Raw genomic sequence first — 21,750 nt, 5'->3', positions numbered from 1 at the left:
TCTTCAGCAACTTCCTCCTCCCTTCCTCCTCCTTGGGGATTTTAATGCTCATCATCCTTTGTGGGGCAGTGCCTTTCCATCTAGACGAGGTCTTCTTATCGACCAATTTATTGCAGACCACGACCTGTGCCTTCTTAATGATGGCTCCCCTACTCATTTCAGTGCTGGTCATGGTACCTTTTCTGCCATTGATCTTTCTCTTTCTTCTCCCTCTCTCCTCCCTTCATTACACTGGTCGCCACACGACGACCTTTGTGATAGTGACCATTTCCCGTTGATTATCACGCTCCCTTCCCGCTCCCCGATGGAGAGGTTACCTCGTTGGTCTTTCCACCGCGCCGATTGGCCTCTATATACTGCACAGGTCGAGTTTTCTCCCTCTTTGTCGGGTTGTATTGATGACGTCCTACGTGACGTGTCTGACGCGATTGTTCGCGCTGCTAACCTTGCTGTCCCGCGCTCATCTGGACAATTTCGTCGTCGGCAAGTCCCGTGGTGGAGTACGGCCATTGCCATTGCCATCCGTGATCGCCGTCGAGCTTTGCAACACTTTAAGAGGCACCCATCTGTAGCCAGCCTTTCTACCTTTAAGCGCCTTCGCGCTAAAGCCCGTTATTTAATCAAACAGAGCAAGCGGATATGTTGGGAACGATTCGTTTCTTCCCTTGGTTCCACTGTCCCTCTGTCACGGGTATGGGCTACACTTCGCTCTCTCCAAGGTTGCCATCGGCAGTCCACTCTCCCAGGCCTTCACCTCCCAGATGGCATTTGTACGGACCCATTAGTTCTCGCAGAACATCTTGCGACCCATTTTGCAGTGGCATCAGCGTCGGCATCCTATCCAGCTGCTTTCCTTCATCAAAAACAGCAGGCTGAAGCTGTCACCTTATGTTTCACCACTTGTGAGTCAGAATCTTACAACGAACCTTTCACTGAATGGGAATTTCTTTCTGCTCTATCTTCTTCTCATGATACGGCCCCTGGCCCAGATTCCATTCATAACCAGCTGCTTCAACATCTCAGTGCTCCACAACGGCACCATCTTCTTCGGGTGTTTAACCGTATCTGGCTCCAGGGTGACTTCCCTTCTCAGTGGAGGGATAGCATTGTGGTTCCTGTCCTTAAGCCTGGTCAGAACCCCCTATCTGTTGACAGCTATCGGCCGATTAGTTTGACCAATGTTGGTTGTAAGTTACTTGAACGGCTGGTAGCCCGTCGGCTCACTTGGGTCCTCGAATCTCGGGATCTATTGTCCCCTTACCAGTGTGGCTTTCGAGAGGGACGATCTCCAATCGATCATTTGCTTCGCTTGGAATCCGCAGTTCGGCAGGCTTTTTCCCAGCGCCGCCATTTGGTTGCAGTGTTTTTTGACCTTCGCAAGGCCTATGACACGGCCTGGCGCCATCACATCTTACTAACCCTTCATCAGTGGGGTCTTCGGGGCCCACTCCCGATTTTTATCCGCCAGTTCCTGATCCATCGGTCGTTCAGAGTTCGAGTTGGTACTGCTTTTAGTTCTCCACGGACCCAGGAGACGGGCATCCCACAGGGTTCTGTCTTGAGTGTCCTTCTTTTCCTCATTGCTATCGATGGACTTGTGGCCTCTGTCGGTCCCTTGGTTGCCCCTGCCCTGTATGTGGATGATTTCTGCATTTGGGTTAGTTCCTCCTCGATGCCATCTGCAGAACGGCAGCTCCAGGTGGCTATACGGCGTGCCTCTGCATGGACCCTCTCACACGGGTTTCAATTCTCTCCTTTAAAATCGCGGGTGGTCCACTTCTGTCGCCGTACTACGGTCCACCCTGATCCAGAGCTCTATCTCGCTGCACAAAGATTGCCTGTGGTTCCACAGTTTCGTTTCCTAGGTCTTCTTTTCGACAACAAGCTCACTTGGCTGCCCCATATCAGACTCCTGAAGGTAGGTTGTTTCCGTAAACTCAATGTCCTTCGCTTCCTTGCCCACTCCTCCTGGGGTGCGGACCGTTCCCTCCTCCTCCGTCTTTATCGTGCTCTAGTTCTGTCACGTTTGGACTATGGTTGTCAAGTTTATGGTTCAGCTGCTCCTTCCACGCTGCACGTGCTGGATCCAGTCCACCATCGTGGTATCCGTTTGGCCACCGGTGCCTTCCCTACTAGCCCTGTTGATAGTCTCCTGGTTGAAGCTGGGATCCCCCCCCCTTTCTGTTCGGCGGTCCCAGCTTCTGGTGTCTTATGCCCTTACTATCCGTTCTTCTCCCGCTCATCCTTCCTATTCTATCCTATTCCCAGACCATGGACGTCGCCCGCCTGACTCCCGCCCTCGGGCGGGTTTACTGGTTGGGCTGCGCCTTGCGTCTCTTAACCGTGATTTTCAGCTTCCTTCTTTGTCCTGTCTTCCTCGCTCCCTCCCCTCCACCCCTCCTTGGTTAGTTCCTCGGCCTCGAATTCGGATGGATCTCCGCCGCGGTCCGAAAGATTCCATCCCCCCGGTGGTGTTCCGTTCCTTTTTCCGCCAAATTTTATGGGAGTTTCGGGATGCTGTTGTTTTTTACACTGATGGCTCTAAATCTGCAGATCATGCTGGGTATGCCTTCACGTCCTCTGTTGGAACGGAAAATCATCTGCTGCCACCTACATGTGGGGTGTTTACTGCGGAATTGATGGCAATTTCCCGGGCCCTTACCTTTATTAAACAATCCCAACACAACCGCGTTTTGTTATGTACGGACTCGATGAGTGGCCTTCTTGCTATTGACCGGTGTTTTTCGCACCATCCCTTGGTCTCTGCCATCCATGACCATCTCGCTGATCTTCACCGTGCTGCTTGTTCCATTGACTTCTTATGGGTCCCGGGCCATGTGGGTATCCCGGGTAATGAGCTCGCTGATCGTTTGGCTGGGGGAGCAGTTACTTACCCCCCGTTTTCCGTAACCCCTCCTGCAGCGGATTTACGGCTTCACATCAAATCCCACTTTGCACAGTCATGGGCCAATTCTTGGGAGGCTACTCCACTGTCTAATAAACTTCGTGCCATTAAGGTGAATACAGGCCCATGGCGTTCTTCCTTTAGCCTCTCCCGCAAGGACTCGACCACACTGTGTCGTCTCCGCATTGGCCATACCAGGCTGACCCATGGTTTCCTTTTGCGTGATGAGCCACCCCCGCTATGTGGTTGTGGAGCCTTCCAGTCAGTGGCCCACATTTTGGTTGAATGCCCCCTTCTTTTGGCTCTGCGTGCTAAGTACAGACTCCCCCACACTTTACCTTTGATGTTGGCTGACGATTCCCGGATGGTCTCTCTGGTTCTAGGTTTCCTCCGGGAGAGTGGTTTTTATTCTCAGTTTTAAAGTTTTTAATCTCCCTCTGGTGTTGGGGCAGGGCGGTGAGTGTTTGGGTGTCTCCCACTGTAGGCAGTGTTCAGAGATTCCCGATTCACCTCCCTGACCGGAATCCTCTTTTCTTTCCCTTTTACTCTGTTTTTACCCCTTCTTTTTCAGGCTTGGTTAGTTTTTCTATTCCCGTACGTACTTTCTGCATTATAGCAGTTGTACCTTTTAAGTCACAGGTGGTCTTGCCTATGCTGCTTCAGCATAGTGTTGGGTTCGTTCTCTTGCCAACTTCCCTCATTTGTTTTTACTAATGACAACGTGACTGCCCTTTTACGTTTCCCCTTTATCCGTTTTATTTTCTGACTATACTGAGATGTCCCGTTAGCAGAATGGAGTCTATTTGAAACAAGGGACTGATGACCTTGCTGTTTGGTCCCTTTAACCTCAAACAACCAACCAACCAACCAACCAAAAATAAGACAGGATTTTGAAGAAGTGTTAATACAGCATAACATGAAAGTGACAATAACTGCACCAACAAGAGTGACTTCACAAAGTGAGACAATTATTGACAACATAATTACTAATATGTGTAACTATGAGTCACATGTAGTTCAGACAGAAATATCTGATCATCATGGACAACTAATCAGCTTTTGCAGAAGTAATGACACAGTATCAGAACCAAAACAAACAACCAAAGAAATTAGGATCATCAGTGAACAAAATATCAACATCTTTAGAACAATGTTAAGTAAGGAAACCTGGCATGAAATCCTACAGGCCCAGAGTGTAAATTAAAAATATGATGCATTTATTTCAACAATTAAGTACCATTTTAATGTAGCATTTCCCAAAGTAAAGAGACAAGAAAGACATCAAGATCAAACACAGTGGATTACGAGTGAAATACTAGAACAGCGAAGGAAGCTTCAGGATGTGAGACGGATGGGCGAAGCTGAAAACTATAAAATGTTAAAAAAGAAGTATAGAAAAACAATAAGAGAAGCGAAAGCAAGAGCAATTGACACCACTATAGCGAACTCAAAAAACAAGGCAAAGGCAGCTTGGAATGCAATCAATGCTGAAAGAAAGGAAAAAGATGGGTCAAACAAAGAAGAAGGTATTAGGTCAATTAAAGTAGACAACACAGTGGTCACAGATGGTATGGAAATAGCAAACATACTGAATAATAACTATATCAGTGTAGTAGAAAACCTAAAATTGGAAAGAAATAGTCAAAAACAGAAGGGTATTAAGGTACCAAAAAGATCATGCAGTACTATGTTCTTAAGACCAGTCACGGAAGATGAATTGCGGAAAACTATACAGAAACTGAAGTCCAAGAAATCAGCTGGTGATGATGAAATATCAAATCATGTAATAAAGCTGGTATGTGAGGAGATAATAACACCACTGCTGAACATAGCAAACTGTTCTTTCAGAGATGCAATTTTTCCAGAAAAACTGAAGATAACAAAGGTAGTGCCAGTGTACAAGAAAGGGTGTAAGGATGATCCCAACAACTACAGACCAGTTTCACTGATGTCAGGTTTCTCAAAAATCCTAGAAATGCTTATGTATACTAGATTAGTTAACTATATATAAAATCAAAGATGAGGTGACTTACCGAACGAAAGCGCTGGCAGGTCGACCTGCCAGCGCTTTCGTTCGGTAAGTCACCTCATCTTTGATTTTATATATAATTTTTCCCACGTGGAATGTTTCCTTCTATTATATAGATTAGTTAACTATTTGGACAAACATAACATTCTCATGACCTCACAACATGGTTTCAGAAAGGGTAAATCTACAGGATCAGCAATTGTCAGTCTAACAGAATAAATTTTACAGTCCTTAGATGAGAAAAAGGTTGTCTCTGCAATGTTTCTGGATCTTTCAAAGGCATTTGACACCATTGACCATGAAATGCTGATACAAAAATTAAGCAACTATGGCATTCGGGGGCAACCAGGTGAATGGATAAAATCATACTTGTGCAACCGCAAGCAGTATGTATCATTAGGAAACTCGTACCAATCAGAAACCAAGTCCATCAAATATGGAGTGCCGCAGGGTTCGGTAATGGGGCCATTGTTATTTAATGTATTTGTTAATGATATAGGTGTTGAGGAGGAAGAAAAGAAAATATTGTATGCTGATGACATGACAATACTAAATAGTGACCAAAATATGGAACAGCTTGAGAGAAGAGCATACATATCTGCAAATGTCACAGCTCAATGGCTGTTGGAAAATGAACTGGTTATAAATCTAAAAAAGACTATGTATGCAGTGTTTAAAAACAAGGAAAAGGCTGTAGACGTGGATTTAGAGGTTGACGGAACAAGGCTGGAAGAAGTAGAATCTGCTAGATTCTTAGGTATTCTTGTGGATAATGAACTGAAATGGAAAAAACATATTAATAATGTCTGTAAGAAACTGAGCTCTGTCATATTCTTAATGATGCAGCTATCACAGTATTCAGACAAGAACCTTCTGTGTACAGTGTATCATGGACTTTTCGAACCATACTTACAATATGGAGTGACGGTGTGGGGAAACTCAAACAAACAAGAGACAAAACGAGTGTTCACATTACAAAAAAAAAGCAATTAGGACCATTTTAAGAAGAAAGACCTCTGAAACATGCAGAAACTGTTTCAAGAATTTAGGTATCTTAACTTTTTCATCATTATATATATACAAAACAATAATGCACATCACAAAAGGTAGTGAGGACTGGATTACAAATGCTAGTGTACACACCCACAATACAAGAAAGAAGAATGAAGTACGGAGCATACCCCACCGACTGGCAATGCTAGAAAAAGGACCCCAGTACTCTGGTATCAGACTACTAAGAAGTCTGCCCAAAACCCTGCAAGATAGTGTACTTCACAATGAATTTACAAAGAAACTTAAAGACTCTCTCATTGAAAAAGAGTTTTACAGTGTTGCAGAATACTTATGCCATTAAATTTGTATATATTGTTACTCATTATCAGTGATGTAAAAATGTAAGCTAAAGGTGTAGAAAAATAATTGATAAAGAATTTTAATACTTTGACATGTCCTATATTACACATACATTTACTGTACACGATGTAATCTTACAGGATCAAATAAAATTCAATTCAATTCAATTCAGTGTATGCTATTTAGTAGTTGGGATATTCTTCATTCAAGTAGAAAACACTGCTTCAATCAAGGAGGCTCTAGAAATTTTCAAGGCATGGAACCCAGACTGGAATCCAGTTTCATGGGTTACAGATTTCTCTGAGCCTGAGATACGGGCAATTGAAGGAACATTTCCAATGTCAAGGGTTTATCTTTGTTTATTTCATCGAAAGCAAGCCTGGCAATGGTGGCTTAGCAAAAAGAACAATTTAGACATACCGGGTGATAGTGAGCAAATTCTGAAGCTGTGGGAAGGAATTGCTGAGTCACCATCTGAAGAACAATTCTTAACTGCAAAACAAAACCTTCAATCTCACGAATTGTTAACTAGAAATTCTGGTGCACTTGATTATTTTAATAAGCAATGGCTTTCAGTATCTGAAAGGTGGGTGAAGGCCTATGAGGACAAGGAGAATTTCTTCACCAATATAACTACTACTAATGGTGTTGAATCACTAAATAAGAGTGAAACATTTTTTTCTTAGACATTCAGCAGATAAAACATTGACAGGTGTTGTTAAAGTTTTAATAAATGATTTCCTCCCTAGCCTGTTTAAAAAATATTGTCTGAAGAATTCAGCTGTGAAATCTTACAGCAGAGAGATTCCTCACTTCTTGCATAAAAAGTCACACGAATTTGTGAATCACGTAATGAAAAGATATTCTTCAGCGCAAACTGAACTTACCGAAAGCTCAGTGAGAGAAATGGGTGAGGGATTATTTTGTGTAGAAAGTGCCGAGGCCAAGGATTGTTACTATGTGGTGAATTTTGCAAAGCCTAATTGCACATGTTAAGACTTCCAAAGGTGGAAATATCCATGCAAACATTTCTACCCAATTTTCATTTATTACCCTGGATGGGACTTTCATAAGTTGAATGACAGTTACAAGAACTGCCCTTTAATTTGTCTCGATGAGACCTTTGGGTTTGGCTCAAGCAGCAGTTGGTCTGAACCTGCCAGCCCTGTATTACAAAGTTCAGAGGATACCAGCAGTGAGGAGGCAGTAAACCAAGGCAGTGACAATCCCAGAAGCTCAACTTCATCAGAGGAGCAAGATGCACGGGAATTAGCAAGGCAGGTCATAAACCTGACCTACAACTGTAAAAACAGAGAAGCAATTGCTAGAACGCTGAAGAGGCTTCGAGAATGTGTGGACGATTTAACATCGTCAAACCCACAAGCTGGTGGTCTTCCATTATCAGGATCTAAAAGTGGTGTGTGTGTGTGTGTGTGTGTGTGTGTGTGTGTGTGTGTGTGTGTGTTTGCTTTGATAATGTTTTGTGAGGGAAATTCAGCTTCTTGGTGTACCACATACTGCCCAAGTCTCGTAATCACACTGTATGAAAATGGATGCAAGGTGTAAGATACATGCTTTGCTTGAACAGCTGCAATCTGAAGTATCCTACCTCTCTGCCGAAGCAAATTTAGCTCCAAGAATATGTAAGTCAAAATAAATTTCTTGTGCATACATTTTCTAAAACTAATGTACTACAACTATAATCATTGAAAGAACTACTTACTTGCATTGATGCCCATACCAATCACCCTGGACTAAAAGAGGAACATAAATAAAATACAAAATACAGCTCAGCCCCCTGAATCAGTTAGGCATGAACATAGCAAGACAGCCAGTAGTATTTATTTAAATTTAATAAACCAGTTGCTGAAACCAATTTGATAATTGGTGCTAAAATCTAGGTCAGGGCCAGCGATAGTCAAAATAGTGCTTATCCATTGCTCATTGGTTGGCGAGCGAGTTTTGCGTAGCCAGAAGAATGATTCTTTGACATATTCAATGAGAGACAAGAACAGACACAATATACTTCTAGTGCTGAAATTGTAAAGCATTGTTTTTTTTCTGTTTTTCATTGTATTCATGAGTTTTGAGAAATATTTTGTGATAAGGGGCGCAAGCTATAAATTACTGATTTCAGTGATTGTTCTGCATGATGATGTCATCTGCTTGTGTATATCTCATGGATTAATTGCAGATATATGAAAATGTCAGATGTGAGGGTGAAATGACTCTTAAAGAGTAAGTGGGTGGAATCATCTGGAAGTGCAGCATAAGCCTCCACTTTGAGTAACAAGATCAATTTTTTTTTTTTTTTTTTAATTCCATGGTGGAAGAAGGTAGGTGGATCAGTATTCATTGATAGTTGCACATGTGCTATATTAAAAAGCACCGTTCCACCTACATTCTTCCATGATTTTAGTAAAAAACATTGATCAACTTACTCATTGTTCTTGTGTACATTGATTGCATACCAACTCAAGAGGAGAAAAATATTTCACTGCTTTCTCGAATACACCTTGGGTTGTGACACTGAACTCAGTTTTCAGATGCTATCACAGTTTAAATATCTGTGACTCAAACAGGGAGCAGTTAAATATATGATTCTTGTTTACAACAATGTTTCATCCTTTCTTTCAAATGTATTACATTGAAACATATAGTCTGCCTACTGCTATCTCATTGGCTGTATAACACAGCTGACACACCCTCTTTTGTCCCATTATACTTCACAAGAAGTGCTGAAAACATTCCTGCACGTAAGGTATAAGTACGCCACTGGCCCTGTTCTAGATTTTTCACAATAGTTGGTTCAAAACTTTGTATAGAGTATAGGGGTATTTGGTAAAAGTCATGTCACACAAAGTGTTAGATTTTTTCCATACTGAAATTTTAATGACATGTGTTACATCTGCAATTACTTCTGTAAAACAACTTGTTAAGACTACCACCCATGAGGTGAAAGCAACCTTGCAGATAGAGTAAACAATTTAGACAGTGTTGCAAGAGGATCTTTGATGGTTGATAATTAAAGACAATGGGTTAAGCCCTTAGTCACTGCTGATAAACGTATCCTGTAAATTGTAATTTACTACAATGAAATTTGTATGTCATGGCAGGCAGTGTTCTACACTTTGCTAAAGACGAACTGACATGTTGCTGCTAATTCCAAATTCACACAGTATGTTTAACATTCACTATCCAAAAAGTAGAAATTGTCTGTTGAAGATCAGCTTTAATTGAGGACTTCCCAATTGTGGCAGACTTAATGAAGTAGAATATTAACATTACAAAAATGATCTAAAATGTTCTCACAAATTGGTACAATGAAAAGATTGATAACTCTTAGCTTTCAGCCCAAAGGCCTTCATCTGAAATAGAAAAATACACACCCATGACCAATGTCTCTCACTACTGTGGCCAGAATGTGTGTCTAATTTGTATTTCAGATGAAGGAGCTTTGGCTGAAAGCCAAGATGGATAACAGTGTAAAATTGTTATTCCATCCTGGGCTTTGCGTTGTTATAATATTACCATTCTTATACATGTTATGTGTACTCTGCATCAAGTAGAATGAATCTGTACTATTTACCACAGTTACTCAGTGTACATACAGATTATTATATTGCAAAGGAAATTTTTCTCAACACCTTGTCAGTCATATATAGATTGCAGTAGTGATAGGTAAGAATTACAATCTATCTTTTATTTTAAAGCTGTGGGTGGTGTGGGAGTTATCCCCTTTTGCAGTTAAACGTGTTACATATGTTTCATCATTAAACATGTTAAATATGTATTGTTTACCCTTTTTTTGCTTACTACATTATTTCACGGTTCACAGGTACTCTGTGTTCTTGTGCCACATTTAAAAGCAGCATTCAGATCAGCTTTTTTGGTTCTTTTGTATTGCATGGGAGCAATGGGCAAGCCACAAGCAAAATTTACAAAATAGTTGCAGTTGCAGATCACCTTGGCAACATCAAGGTATGTCAGTATCTGCATTGATTTTTGATTGAAATCACTTGCAGGCCAAGTTATTTTAAAGTTAATCATTGTATTCCCATTCAGGTGACACAGTTGTCTTCTCCCAGCAGCGAGAGGCAATGTTGTGATCATTCCTCTGAACCACCCCCTCTCGTGGAAAGTGTAATTGACACACAATGCTTACCCAGGTGTGGTAGTCCCTACCGTTAAAAATAAGGTTGCTGTGGCACATTACCTGGTTGTGTATCATCAAGGTGTGTAATGTGATAACATTTATTTACATGAATTCTTATTACAAGGCAATTTCTTTCAATTAATTTTGCTTTCTGCACTTAGTCAAGACCGTATCAGTCCAAGGGAAAATATAATGAACACAAATGAGTGAGTGCTCAGCTACAGTTTCAGACAAATGGCTGAATTTTCCAGGTTTTCTGTACAGTGAACAAATTACCACATGGAGACAGAAGTGAGTATAGTAACTGATTCTGAATTATATTTCTAGGAGCATGTTATTTTACCACTTCACTGTACATGATTTGACAATTTTATATTGTTACAGGTTTCTGCAGAAGTGGCCTTGGTGTTCAAGTAAGACAGAAAGGCAAACTTCAGATTTTTTAAAAATCATGATGCTATTACATCATCCTCAGGATAAGATGTAGCTAGTGCACACATTCTCAAAGTCTGTTAATGTTTATAGTGCTGTAGGTCAGGTTTATAACCAGCCTAGCTAACTGCCTTTCATATTGTTCCTCTGATGAAGTTGAGCACAATTTCTTCCCACAGCTTCAGAATTTGCTCACTATCTCCCGGTACGTCTAAATTGTTCTTTTTGCTAAGCCACCATTGCCAGGCTTGCTTTCGATGAAATAAACAAAGATAAACCCTTGACATTGGAAATGTTCCTTTAATTGCCCATATCTCAGGCTCAGAGAAATCTGTAACCCATGAAACTGGATTCCAATCTGGGTTCCGTGCCTTGAAAATTTCTAGAGCCTCTTTAATTGATGCAGTGTTTTCTACTTGAATGAAGAATATCCCAACTACTAAATAGCATACATTAGCTCTCACTACCAAGAAAAATAATGGAATGTCATACTTCGTTGTCTTGTATGTTGCATTAAGCAAACATACCCTAAACCCTACCATACCTTTTCAAAAGTTCCCTTTGCCACTTGTGCTGGTAACAAAAAAGCAATGGCTGCACTTTTTCATTGTCATCTGTAAACGGTCTGAAAAAAATCTCTCAGCCTTAGATTCCTTTTCCCACCCATTAATTTGATTCCTTAATGCATCTTGGTCAATAATAGTTTTCTTCAAATCAAACAGAGCTCGACACATATGGCTATAAATTGTACTATCTGTTGGGTAAAACATTATGTTCATCCGATCTGGTCTGTTCCAGCAACACTAAAGTGCACAAACCCCGAAAGTGTTAACGAACAAACTTTAGTTAAGTTTTATTTGCAGCAAGTGTGTTTCTGTATTGCATCCTGGTCACTCACTGATTTCCTTACAACAAATAAGCTCTGAGCACATGGGTGTAAGTTGTTTAATCTGTGTGGTAAAGCAATATTTGAGAAAAGGCTTTTCATTTATAAAACAGTATCAACTCAAAAAAACTTATGTACATTGCTCATAATTTGTTGTGTAGTCAAAATACACATGTTGGAATGAATAAATTCAATTATGTAATTATCATTTCCTTTGGCAATGAATCATATGAGCTAAACATGACATTAGAGGGAATAGCAATTTTCAAATCATATTTTTTAGTGCATACTCTTATGTGTGCATTGTTCCTTTAAGCTTACACACAATCTGTTGTTCAAAATGACTAGTTGTTACAGTGTTTTTAAAATGTTTATACTATTGTACATGTCAATGTATTTTATGTTTTGCATTTATGTAAGCACATATGGACTATGTATGTGAATTGGACATATGAAGAAATGTCATTGTGTAATTATCCTTTTTGAGTGAAAACTAAACTCCATGTATTTCCTATTACAGATAATAAAACAATGTGGTATCAATTATGAAATTTTCTTAATCATTTGCAATTACCCACTAGAATCCACAGATATGAAAGTAAAGTAGTTTGATTATGGTGCCTGAAAAATGTAACAAACCTAACAAACTTACAGTTTTTAGGTTTATTTACTTCACAAGAGGATTAGAACTTTAAAAATGGCATATACAGAGCCTACTACAGGGAAATTTCTACACCTGGTATTGTCCTCCTGATTGTCATTTGCCCTTTCCTTTTGTATTTCTGGAGACTCTTGCTCACCTTACCATTCTTCTTTGGTACCACCATATGGGCACCAGGTAGACAGTAATTCAGTATGGTGTTTTTTGGGGACAATAACTTAAGGCTACTAATTCTGAATGTTATTAGAAATGTTGTTAGCCCGGCAAAACTTGCTACCATTCTATCAAATAATTCATGGTTGTGAGTTTGTTGTAAATCTATGATAGGTATGTTTCAAGTTGTAAATAAACTGTCCTGAGTATCACTGTTACAACTTAAGAAATAATGGTTCTAAAATTCATCTATTTTACTTTTGTAGTTCACGATCTTTTATATCCAATTTGCCATTTTTTTTACAACAAATCGTGATCTGTCTTGTATGTTATGAGATATATTACATTTCAAATTGTAGATACCACAAGCACTTCAGTTTCATGATTGGCCACCATTGTTTTCCTGTGTAACATTGGCACCAATGTGGCAAGGGTTATAAAAAAAATGTCTGCAATGTTTTGATTGTGGTACTTCATATTATTTAAATAATATTTGCTTTCACTATTGAAGCCAGAACACAAAGTAAACAAAAATCCATATAAGTGGGCTTCGTACCTCATTACCTGAAAGAACCAAAATGGAAATTCTTTAACACAAGACGGTGTTAACAGAATTCTCACTGTAAATGTTGCATTTCACCCTCAGGAAGTACTATGGTGGGTTATTGGTCTGAGAGATGATATAAATGTTGCTCTAGCACTATTACAAGCACTCCATAGATTTAATAAGCCTCCACTACACACAATGTGCAATGGAACAAGTGGTTTGCGTACCTGACTGTAATGGAACATGCTCCCATTCAACCCGAGTTAAAGTTTATCACTTATCTCTCTGTAGTGACTAGGTAATTACTGTACAAAATTTCACAAACTGAAGATATATTACATTTTTTAAACAATGTAACACAATTGCAAATGGTTAAAACACTGAAGTTTAACACACAGACTGGCACACACTTACCGATGGATATTTCACTGCCAGGCACACGGTGCTAGGTGCTAGGCTCTGCTGTGGCCTCAAGTGGCTACGTAGTGTCAGGCATCTAGTTCTACTGTGGCTGCCTGCAGCCACATGGCAGACAGTGTGTTCAAGAAATAAAAAAGTATTTCTTATTGAAGTTATAATGGAAAATCTCATTTAAAAATGTGTCCAGTAATAGAGCTGGGCCATCCCCTTGCCAAAAAGCACAACACAAACCTATTCATTGGGTACTTCAGCAACACAATGGAGTGTGCAGACAACGGTCATTTGCTGTGCTTCTCATAATACACTATGGGATGCTACATGGACACAATCATGTAGCCCATTATTGTAGCCTGGATGTGCAATTATTCTGTGCAAACATGTATAGATGTAAAAAAAAATTAACAAATGATGGCACTCTGGCAATTTTAGGCCTGTACACAGATGAAAATCGATGGTAGCTGGTAAGAGCTGGCAGTTTATGAATCACACATATATCTGTACAGTACATGTATGGTTAAGAAACATACCTGCTGCACCTAGTACTAAAAGAGAAATAATGTTGTGGGGAGTTTTTAATGTATGTTATTTAACTGAAAGTGCTAAGAAAGACCTTAGTTGTTCAGTGTTTTTGCAGTTTAGAACCAGTTAGAGAGGTACAGTGAAAAATCTGCAACCATAAACTCTAGCTTATGACAGTCTCCTGTATATATAGTACTGACAGTTTAATATTAAACATGCATAGATGAGTTTTCATCACAGTTTCAAGAGGTATTTCCACAATCACCAAAAAATTGCCAATCTTCATAAATGATGGATTAAGGAAAACAATCATTAATGTAAAAAAGGAGCTGAATATTACTATATCAGTATCTAAGATGACAAAATTATTTGCTTCAAATTGTAGCAACGGTTAGTACTTCAAAAGGAAACTGATGCCTGAAAAATAATGAAAACTCCTTTGGAAAAACAGCAGAGAAGCCCAGCCCCACGAAAGTCTGTCCTCCCCTGCCCTGGCCATTGCTGTCTTGATCTGCATCCCTTCCTCCATGCCATTCTGTAAAAGTGTAGCTAGGAGCTTTGTCCATACAGGCTTTTGGTTCCCTCATCTCCATGAACATGCAAATATGGTCATGGTCAAAGGCTTAGGATAAAGAGTATTCTGTGCACCCGCTGTTTACTGTTACCCTTAATCTCTGTACAGTGCTTGCCAGTGTCTCATGCTAACAGTTATAAAACATAATTTTAATCACAATAAATAAAACAGAGAATGATTGACACCAGACTGAATTGAACATTTGATATTCTACTACATTTGTAGAGGAGACCAAGTTCTGCGACTTTTGCGTTCATGCCACGAAGTTGACTATGGTTTTATGCCATCGAAGAATAAAGGCCCTCAGTGTCCTAGCACAAAATACTCCGTCACAAGTGTGGATAAAACGACTGCAAATAATCTTTCTAAGACTGAGGGAACGGCAATGAACAACATGTACTAAATTCTGTGGGGGTGCACAGAAAAAACAATACTAAAACAATGTTGTCACTCTATTAAAAGAGTCTCCAATATCAGATCTGGATGCAAACAAATGAAATATACTTGTATGGGCTACCAAGCTATTTTCCAAATAAGCTAACTACTTTCCATTCAGTATTAGTATATGAGGATACATTCCAAATAGAGATGAGCAATTTATAAATGATACAGTACACAAAAAGAAATTCAGTGATGTACTTTTTTTAAACAATACAAATTGTTGCTGTTTACAAAATCCACCCTGCCCCTCAGGGTAAAAAAGGTTCAGAAGCTGCATATATTATGCCAACCAAATCACACAGTTACCTCAATATTTAGTTTATGAATTATGTTTAATCTCCTACTACCACTCAGGTAGCCATATATTATTTTCACTTTTTATTAACACATTATTGCACACTATTGGTACAGTTCTGTATGTATGGAGCCATGATTGCGTGTGGCTGGAGACTGTACACTTCTCTTAATGAAAACAGTAGAACAATACATACATTTTCAGAAAAATAGCATTCACATGAGAGTACCGGTAATTGTTTCATAATTTATTTACATTTCTTTTTAATTAGTCTTTTTTAAAATAGTCGTCTGAACATCCACGTTCAATTCTGAAATTGCGGATACGGCGTGGGAATGAATGTTCTAAATGATGTGCTGACACGAGTCATTTCATATATTCAGCAGCAAATATAGAGAAAGAACTCTTTGAGTCTGTGACAACTTTCGTTTTTTAATCAGACTTTGGTGAATATGTTGCAACAAACCAATTAACGCGTTTTTCGATTCTATGTGCAATTTTCTGGAGTACTCTGTTACTATGGCACATCATTAATCAACTAGGGAAAGCACGTAAAATTTGGCAAATATAACTGGAAGACATGTCGTAAGCATATTTTGCCACGGATGAACGAACAGACACAGTATAGTTTATTATAGTGGTGGGCAGGAAATCGCGTATCTGTTAGAAATCGCAGTGACTGAGAAGTCAGATATCACAGTAGCAGCTTTACAGAATCTAACTGCGATTTCAGTCACAGTTAGCAGTCGCAAGTAGTATTTCACATTCAAAGACGTGAGCCATCTATTGGTCGAATTTAGCACTGCTTTCTGCGATTTCAGTGACAAGTCGCAACTAAGAGTCGCAAGTAGCAACTAAAAAGCGCAGTTAACATTCTTTGTCGAGTGCCATCTGTTGATCGACTTTCGTACTTCGTTATAAGGACATGAGATGAGATCGATGTATGGTCGAAGAATTGAACCACGGCCTATGTTATAGGCGGCTGATTCGATCCCATTAGTTAGGTCTACGTTACTGGGATTTTCCCAACTAGTTGAAAATTCCCAGAGTGGGGACAGTATTTCCTGATTTTCTTCCATTTCGTCTCTGGTCGTTCAAGGGTTTACTTCTTGTTTCTGCCAAGATGAAGCGATCACGGAGGAGCGAATTGTGGAATCATTTCACTGTTCTGGATGAAGAGTTTGCGAAATGTGGTTGTTGAAAAATATTATTTAAAGGCAAGAAAACATTTTATTAACTTTGTAATTACACCCTGGATACGAAAAAAAACACATTTACTGTAAGAAAATACACAGAAGTTACACACAAGCCAAGAATAAAGATATTGACAGCAGAGTCATGGAGCAGCACATAAATATAGACGTCAAGGAATTTTTTCTTTTCTTTTAACAGTGGTTTATGCGGCAAAAAGTTGTCGTACAAAACCAGCACGACGAACTTGAAGAAACATATCGAAAGGTCGCATGTAATGGTGAACTTTGCGACAAATTCTTCAAGATCCGTCGACCCTGTGTTGCCAGAGCCAGGTACGTTGCAACAACTGATTGTTTTATGGGATGATTAATTGTTTTTTGTCTGCACTCTTTTTAAAACAGCGCTGTTAATACCAAGAAAACAACATGCTAGGCTGTGTGATATTTTAAGTAGATCATTTAGAAAATTTACTCTTGGGGCTAGGATTGTACTTTCAATTTTCTACCTATGGTATATGCGTTTGTAAATGTAATAATCCCCATCGAGCTTAACTGAAATTTGAACGAGATATTCTCGCCGTCCGTGGCACTTGAAATGTGCGCCATTGTGTTAAATGGAAATGTCGTGTGGCTAGGGCCTCCCGTCGGGTAGACCGTTCGCCTGGTGCAGGTCTTTCGATTTGACGCCACTTCGGCGACCTGCGCGTCGATGAGGATTAGGACAACACAACACCCAGTCCCTGAGCGGAGAAAATTTCCGACCCAGCCGGGAATCGAACCCGGGCCCTTAGGATTGACAGTCTGTCACGCTGACCACTCAGCTACCGGGGCGGACGCCATTGTGTTGTGCTGTTGGCAATGCCAATAAGAATTCGACATAAACGCCCGACGCAGCCGTTACCAACATGCGCGCACAACATTTACACAGGGAAACACTTATAATTTCATCCAACACGACCATTTCCTGTGGAAATTGCGCAGTTGCTCCTAGAATAGTTAAATGTCATTAACTGTCCGAATTATAGTGAAGATTTCAGCTTCTTTAAGTATAAAATTCGTGTTGAAAATATATAGCGTAGTGTAACAGGCTGCAAAGCAACCCGCGAGCCCGCTCTATTTAAACTAGAACGTGGATGTTCACTTCCCTGAAATTTATGTTCTACGTCAGACATTAATTAGAAATAAGTTTCCACTTTTTTTGTTGGTGTATAGTGTAACTCAAGGCTGCGATTTGATTTTGATTGTACCAAATTAACATAGAGTGAAGTGTGATGTAATTTAAAATCTGAATGGTGTATTGTATTTACGTGGCTCTTAATTACTGTTGTATAAGATTTCAAACTTGAAGTGGCGCGAGGAAAGGTTTACATTGCACGTATAATTAATAGAACAGAACAGAATCTTTATTTGCCTATCAGTATGTTATCCATACAATTGGCGTCGTCAATAATTGAATACATAAAAGCAAAATATAATTATGCAAGTATTTATGTGCAAGTATATACATATGCTAAAATAATGGTAATAATAAAATAATCATAATTACAGTGGTACTGCACAGTGTTAACATAACAGCAGTAGTAATAGTTAATTACATTTATCACATAATATACAAAAGTATCTACATAATTATGTGTTATCTTATTTCCCTGTAGAAAAAAAGTGTGAATGCTTACACATTACTGTCGCACACCTATAGTCATACTTCATTATGTAGTTACCACCTGGTTACTGCTAGTGCATATTTCCTATCTATCACTGTTTAGAAACTCATCAGTTGAGAAGTATAGCATACATTCGAACCACAATTCTATGGGATGCTTCAAACTATTCATTAATAGATTGCTTTCTGTTCTTATGATTTAATGTCAGTCTTGAGTATGAAGATCTAGATTACTGTTATTTTGGATGTTATGGGCATGGAGTTGTGATCTTAAATTAAAATTCTTAATGTAAGTACACATACGGGGCAGAGTCATTATCTTGAATTCTTTAAAGCGTTTTTTTGCAGCTTTGTCTTGGTGGTGGATGCAATATACATCTGCTCTCTTCTACCACTTCAAGATGGTACTTGAATTCACTGAGTTACCCCAAAACAGTATTCCATACTGCAATCGTGAATGGAAGAAAGAAAAATATGCAGAAATTAATAAATGTTTACTAATAATGCATCTCACGTTGTGTAGTAGGAAGAGAGTACTAGCAAGTTTGCCACACAGATGATTTATGTGCTTATCTCATGCGAGTTTTTGATGTAAATGCAATTCCAGTAATTTAACACATTTTGTGTCTTGTTTAAATGTCTTTAGGGTGAAGTAAACTACCTCCATTTTTATTTTATGTATTGTTAATTGATTGGCCCTGCACCAGTCACTGTTCATTTCACTTACAACTTTGTAGTATTCTAAAATATATTTCTGATTTTCTCCATCAGTGAAGAGTGTCATGTCATCAGCATACAGTACTTGGAAAGTAAATTGTACTCTAAATGTATATCCTGCCTCTGTTGCTGACACAATCTGTATGCTGATGTTCAGCTTATTGTTTTATAGGTGAAGCCTCTCTTGCAGTGGAGTTGCCAGAAGAAGGCACCACAGCCAGCAGCACACAGGGGGAAGCAGTTCCCTCCACATCACAGCATCAGACAGCCATCACAGAATACGTTCCCAAAAAGATGGGACTGATTCAAAAGAAGAAGGTGGATAGCAAATTAATGGGTCTGTTCACAAAAGACTATCAACCTTTCTCTATTGTAAATGACTCAGGATTTCGTAGTTTTGTACATGCACTGAATCCTGCTTATGAAATACCGAGTAGAAGGACTGTAACAAATGTAATGTTGCCAGCAGCATATGCAGAAGCAAATGAGAAAGTACAACAAAAGCTGCAAGGCATAAAGACAATCTGTCTAACAACAGATTGCTGGACATCAGCTTCTAATGAAAGTTACATGGCTGTAACTGGACATTTCATACATGAACAATTCAGATTACAGTCTGTACTGCTGGAATGCAGTCATTTCAGTGGTGCCCATACCAGCTCAAATTTGTCCACAGCTTTGATTAAAATTACGGACAAATTTAGTCTTGGTGGCAAAATTTTAATGGTAGTCACGGACAATGCACCAAATATAAAAAATGCTATTTCCACCATTCTCAAGTGGAAACATTTTGGTTGTTATGCTCATACTCTTAATTTAGTTGTGTAGGATGCACTTAAAAATGTTCAGGAAGTTCACCAGAAAGTCAAGACAATTGTAGGTTTTTTTAAAAGGAGCAGCAGTGCAACAGAGCGGCTCTTAACATGCCAACAGAACAGTGGCAAAGTAAACATCAAGAAATTGATCCAGGACTTGCCCATAAGGTGGAATTCAACCCTGTTCATGTTGGAACGTATTGTCGAATTGTCAGAGGCAGTGAAAATTTGTAACAGGCCCACAGATCTTCCGTCACTGTCAAATGATGAGTGGGAAATCTGCTCCGAACTCTGTTCAATTTTGAAACCGTTTGAGAAGGTTTCGAGGCAGCTCAGTGCAGAGGATTACCCAACTGGCAGCTTGGTAAGTTAATAATTTACTTTATTTGGCTCATGTAAGTTCAATGTCATTTTATTGTATACTTTCCTTATATGTTGTGTAGTTGTTAGCATATTTGTCTCAATTTTCAGGTTATAGTCCTGACACGTGGACTTCTGGCAGTATGTGACGAAATAGCCAAAATGCAGTTACATGAAGTTTCAAGGAAAGTTGTTTTGGCACTAAAAGAAGGGCTTACAAACCGGTTTTCGAATCTTGAGCAGAGCAAGTCCATTGCCCTTGCTACTCTGCTGGATCCACGTTATAAAATAAATAAAAAATGTTATTTTAAATATGTTAATTATTCTATCTGTATGATGGTGATTGTGATTGCAATTGTATTTGCTTATCTGGAACGTGGACGTTTAATTATTCGGTATCAGACGCTTGACAATGGCTTTTTCGTAAAGGCAATGTTACTCGTAGTTGACCGTGAAATAAAACTGAATAATCGGACTTCGTAATTAAATCGTTTCCAAAGACTGCTGCAGTAGGTGCGGACTCATAATCTAAATCTCAATATTACAATAATTTGCCAGCCATGCCAATACGTCGTACAGAGGTGATTGTCTACTAAACATAAAAAAGTTACACAGTTAGTTAAATCAGATATATTCAATGAATAAGCCTACAGTTCATAATCCTACTTACTTTTATAAATATAAATTCTTTACAGAATCGAGTGCCTAGTGTGGTTGCAACTTGCAGTATTCTTCTATAACATGAAATATGACGGTGTGCCAGACAATAAAATAAAATACGTGCTTCTCGCATCACTTCAACCAGAGCTCTCCCTTTCTTAATCAAACATAAGAGTAACGTAATTGTGCTTTTGTTTTATCAGCGACACAGCGCTGCAGTTGTGTGCCATAGGCTTTATTTATTTGTCACTGATTATTTATTTAATTAATATTTCGCGTTTCCGAGGAAACTCACGCTCGGCATGCAAATGTGCCTTTATATTGCCCCCTGAATTGCGAGGCGAAAGGACACACCTGCAGGCGAGCAATTCACCTAAAGGCACAAGAAAATCTAAGTTATCTACAACTATTTACATGACTTACATTACACATTATATACAAAATTTGAATGACGCGGGTGCGCCGTAAAAGTTCTAATGTTGGCAGATAGAGTGCGCGCATGCGCAGAAGCGTCTGTGTAACTGCGGCACTGCCGTTATATCGAACAGTTAGATCACGCGGCACAGTATTGCAGATCATATTGTTCGTGTGCGCGCGTTTTTCAGTCGTTGCACAAAGAAAATATTCAACCAAGATTACATATGAAGACTACATTCTACGACAGGTAACTTAGTTTTAAATTTACAATATTTGTTATAACACAATACAACTTAGATTGTTGAATGTTCTTAGTTACATAGTATTGTTTTGAAATACTTCAAAGAAAAATGTCCGTATTTTTCAGGTGCGTTGACCTATACACATCGTGTCGTTATTACAGTTCATATTCATCCGCTGCACAATAATTTTTTACAGGTTAGTATCGTCGTGGTAAAGTTTTTTGATCACAGTAACATCGTTGTATAACAACGTGATTAATACATAAGCGTGTCCATTTCTCATTTCCATTATAGTCGTAGTGATGCAGTTCG

The 21,750-nt window shown here is 39.2% G+C and overlaps 1 protein-coding gene across 1 annotated transcript; it reads left to right on the top strand.

Moving 5' to 3' along the window:
• The first annotated feature begins 16,456 nt into the window (after positions 1-16,456).
• On the top strand, positions 16,457-19,772 carry LOC124803233 (zinc finger BED domain-containing protein 4-like). Its single transcript, XM_047264413.1, has 3 exons — positions 16,457-16,564; positions 16,766-16,897; positions 19,117-19,772. Exons 1-3 carry the CDS (start codon positions 16,495-16,497, stop codon positions 19,770-19,772), a joined length of 858 nt encoding a protein of 285 aa, XP_047120369.1. The 5' UTR covers positions 16,457-16,494.
• The last annotated feature ends 1,978 nt before the right edge of the window (positions 19,773-21,750 follow it).

The sequence above is a fragment of the Schistocerca piceifrons genome, chromosome 6 (genome assembly GCF_021461385.2).
Source record: "Schistocerca piceifrons isolate TAMUIC-IGC-003096 chromosome 6, iqSchPice1.1, whole genome shotgun sequence".
NCBI lineage: Eukaryota > Metazoa > Arthropoda > Insecta > Orthoptera > Acrididae > Schistocerca > Schistocerca piceifrons.
The sequence above is the reverse complement of the archived record's forward strand: the minus strand, read 5'-3'. Positions and strand labels throughout refer to the sequence as shown.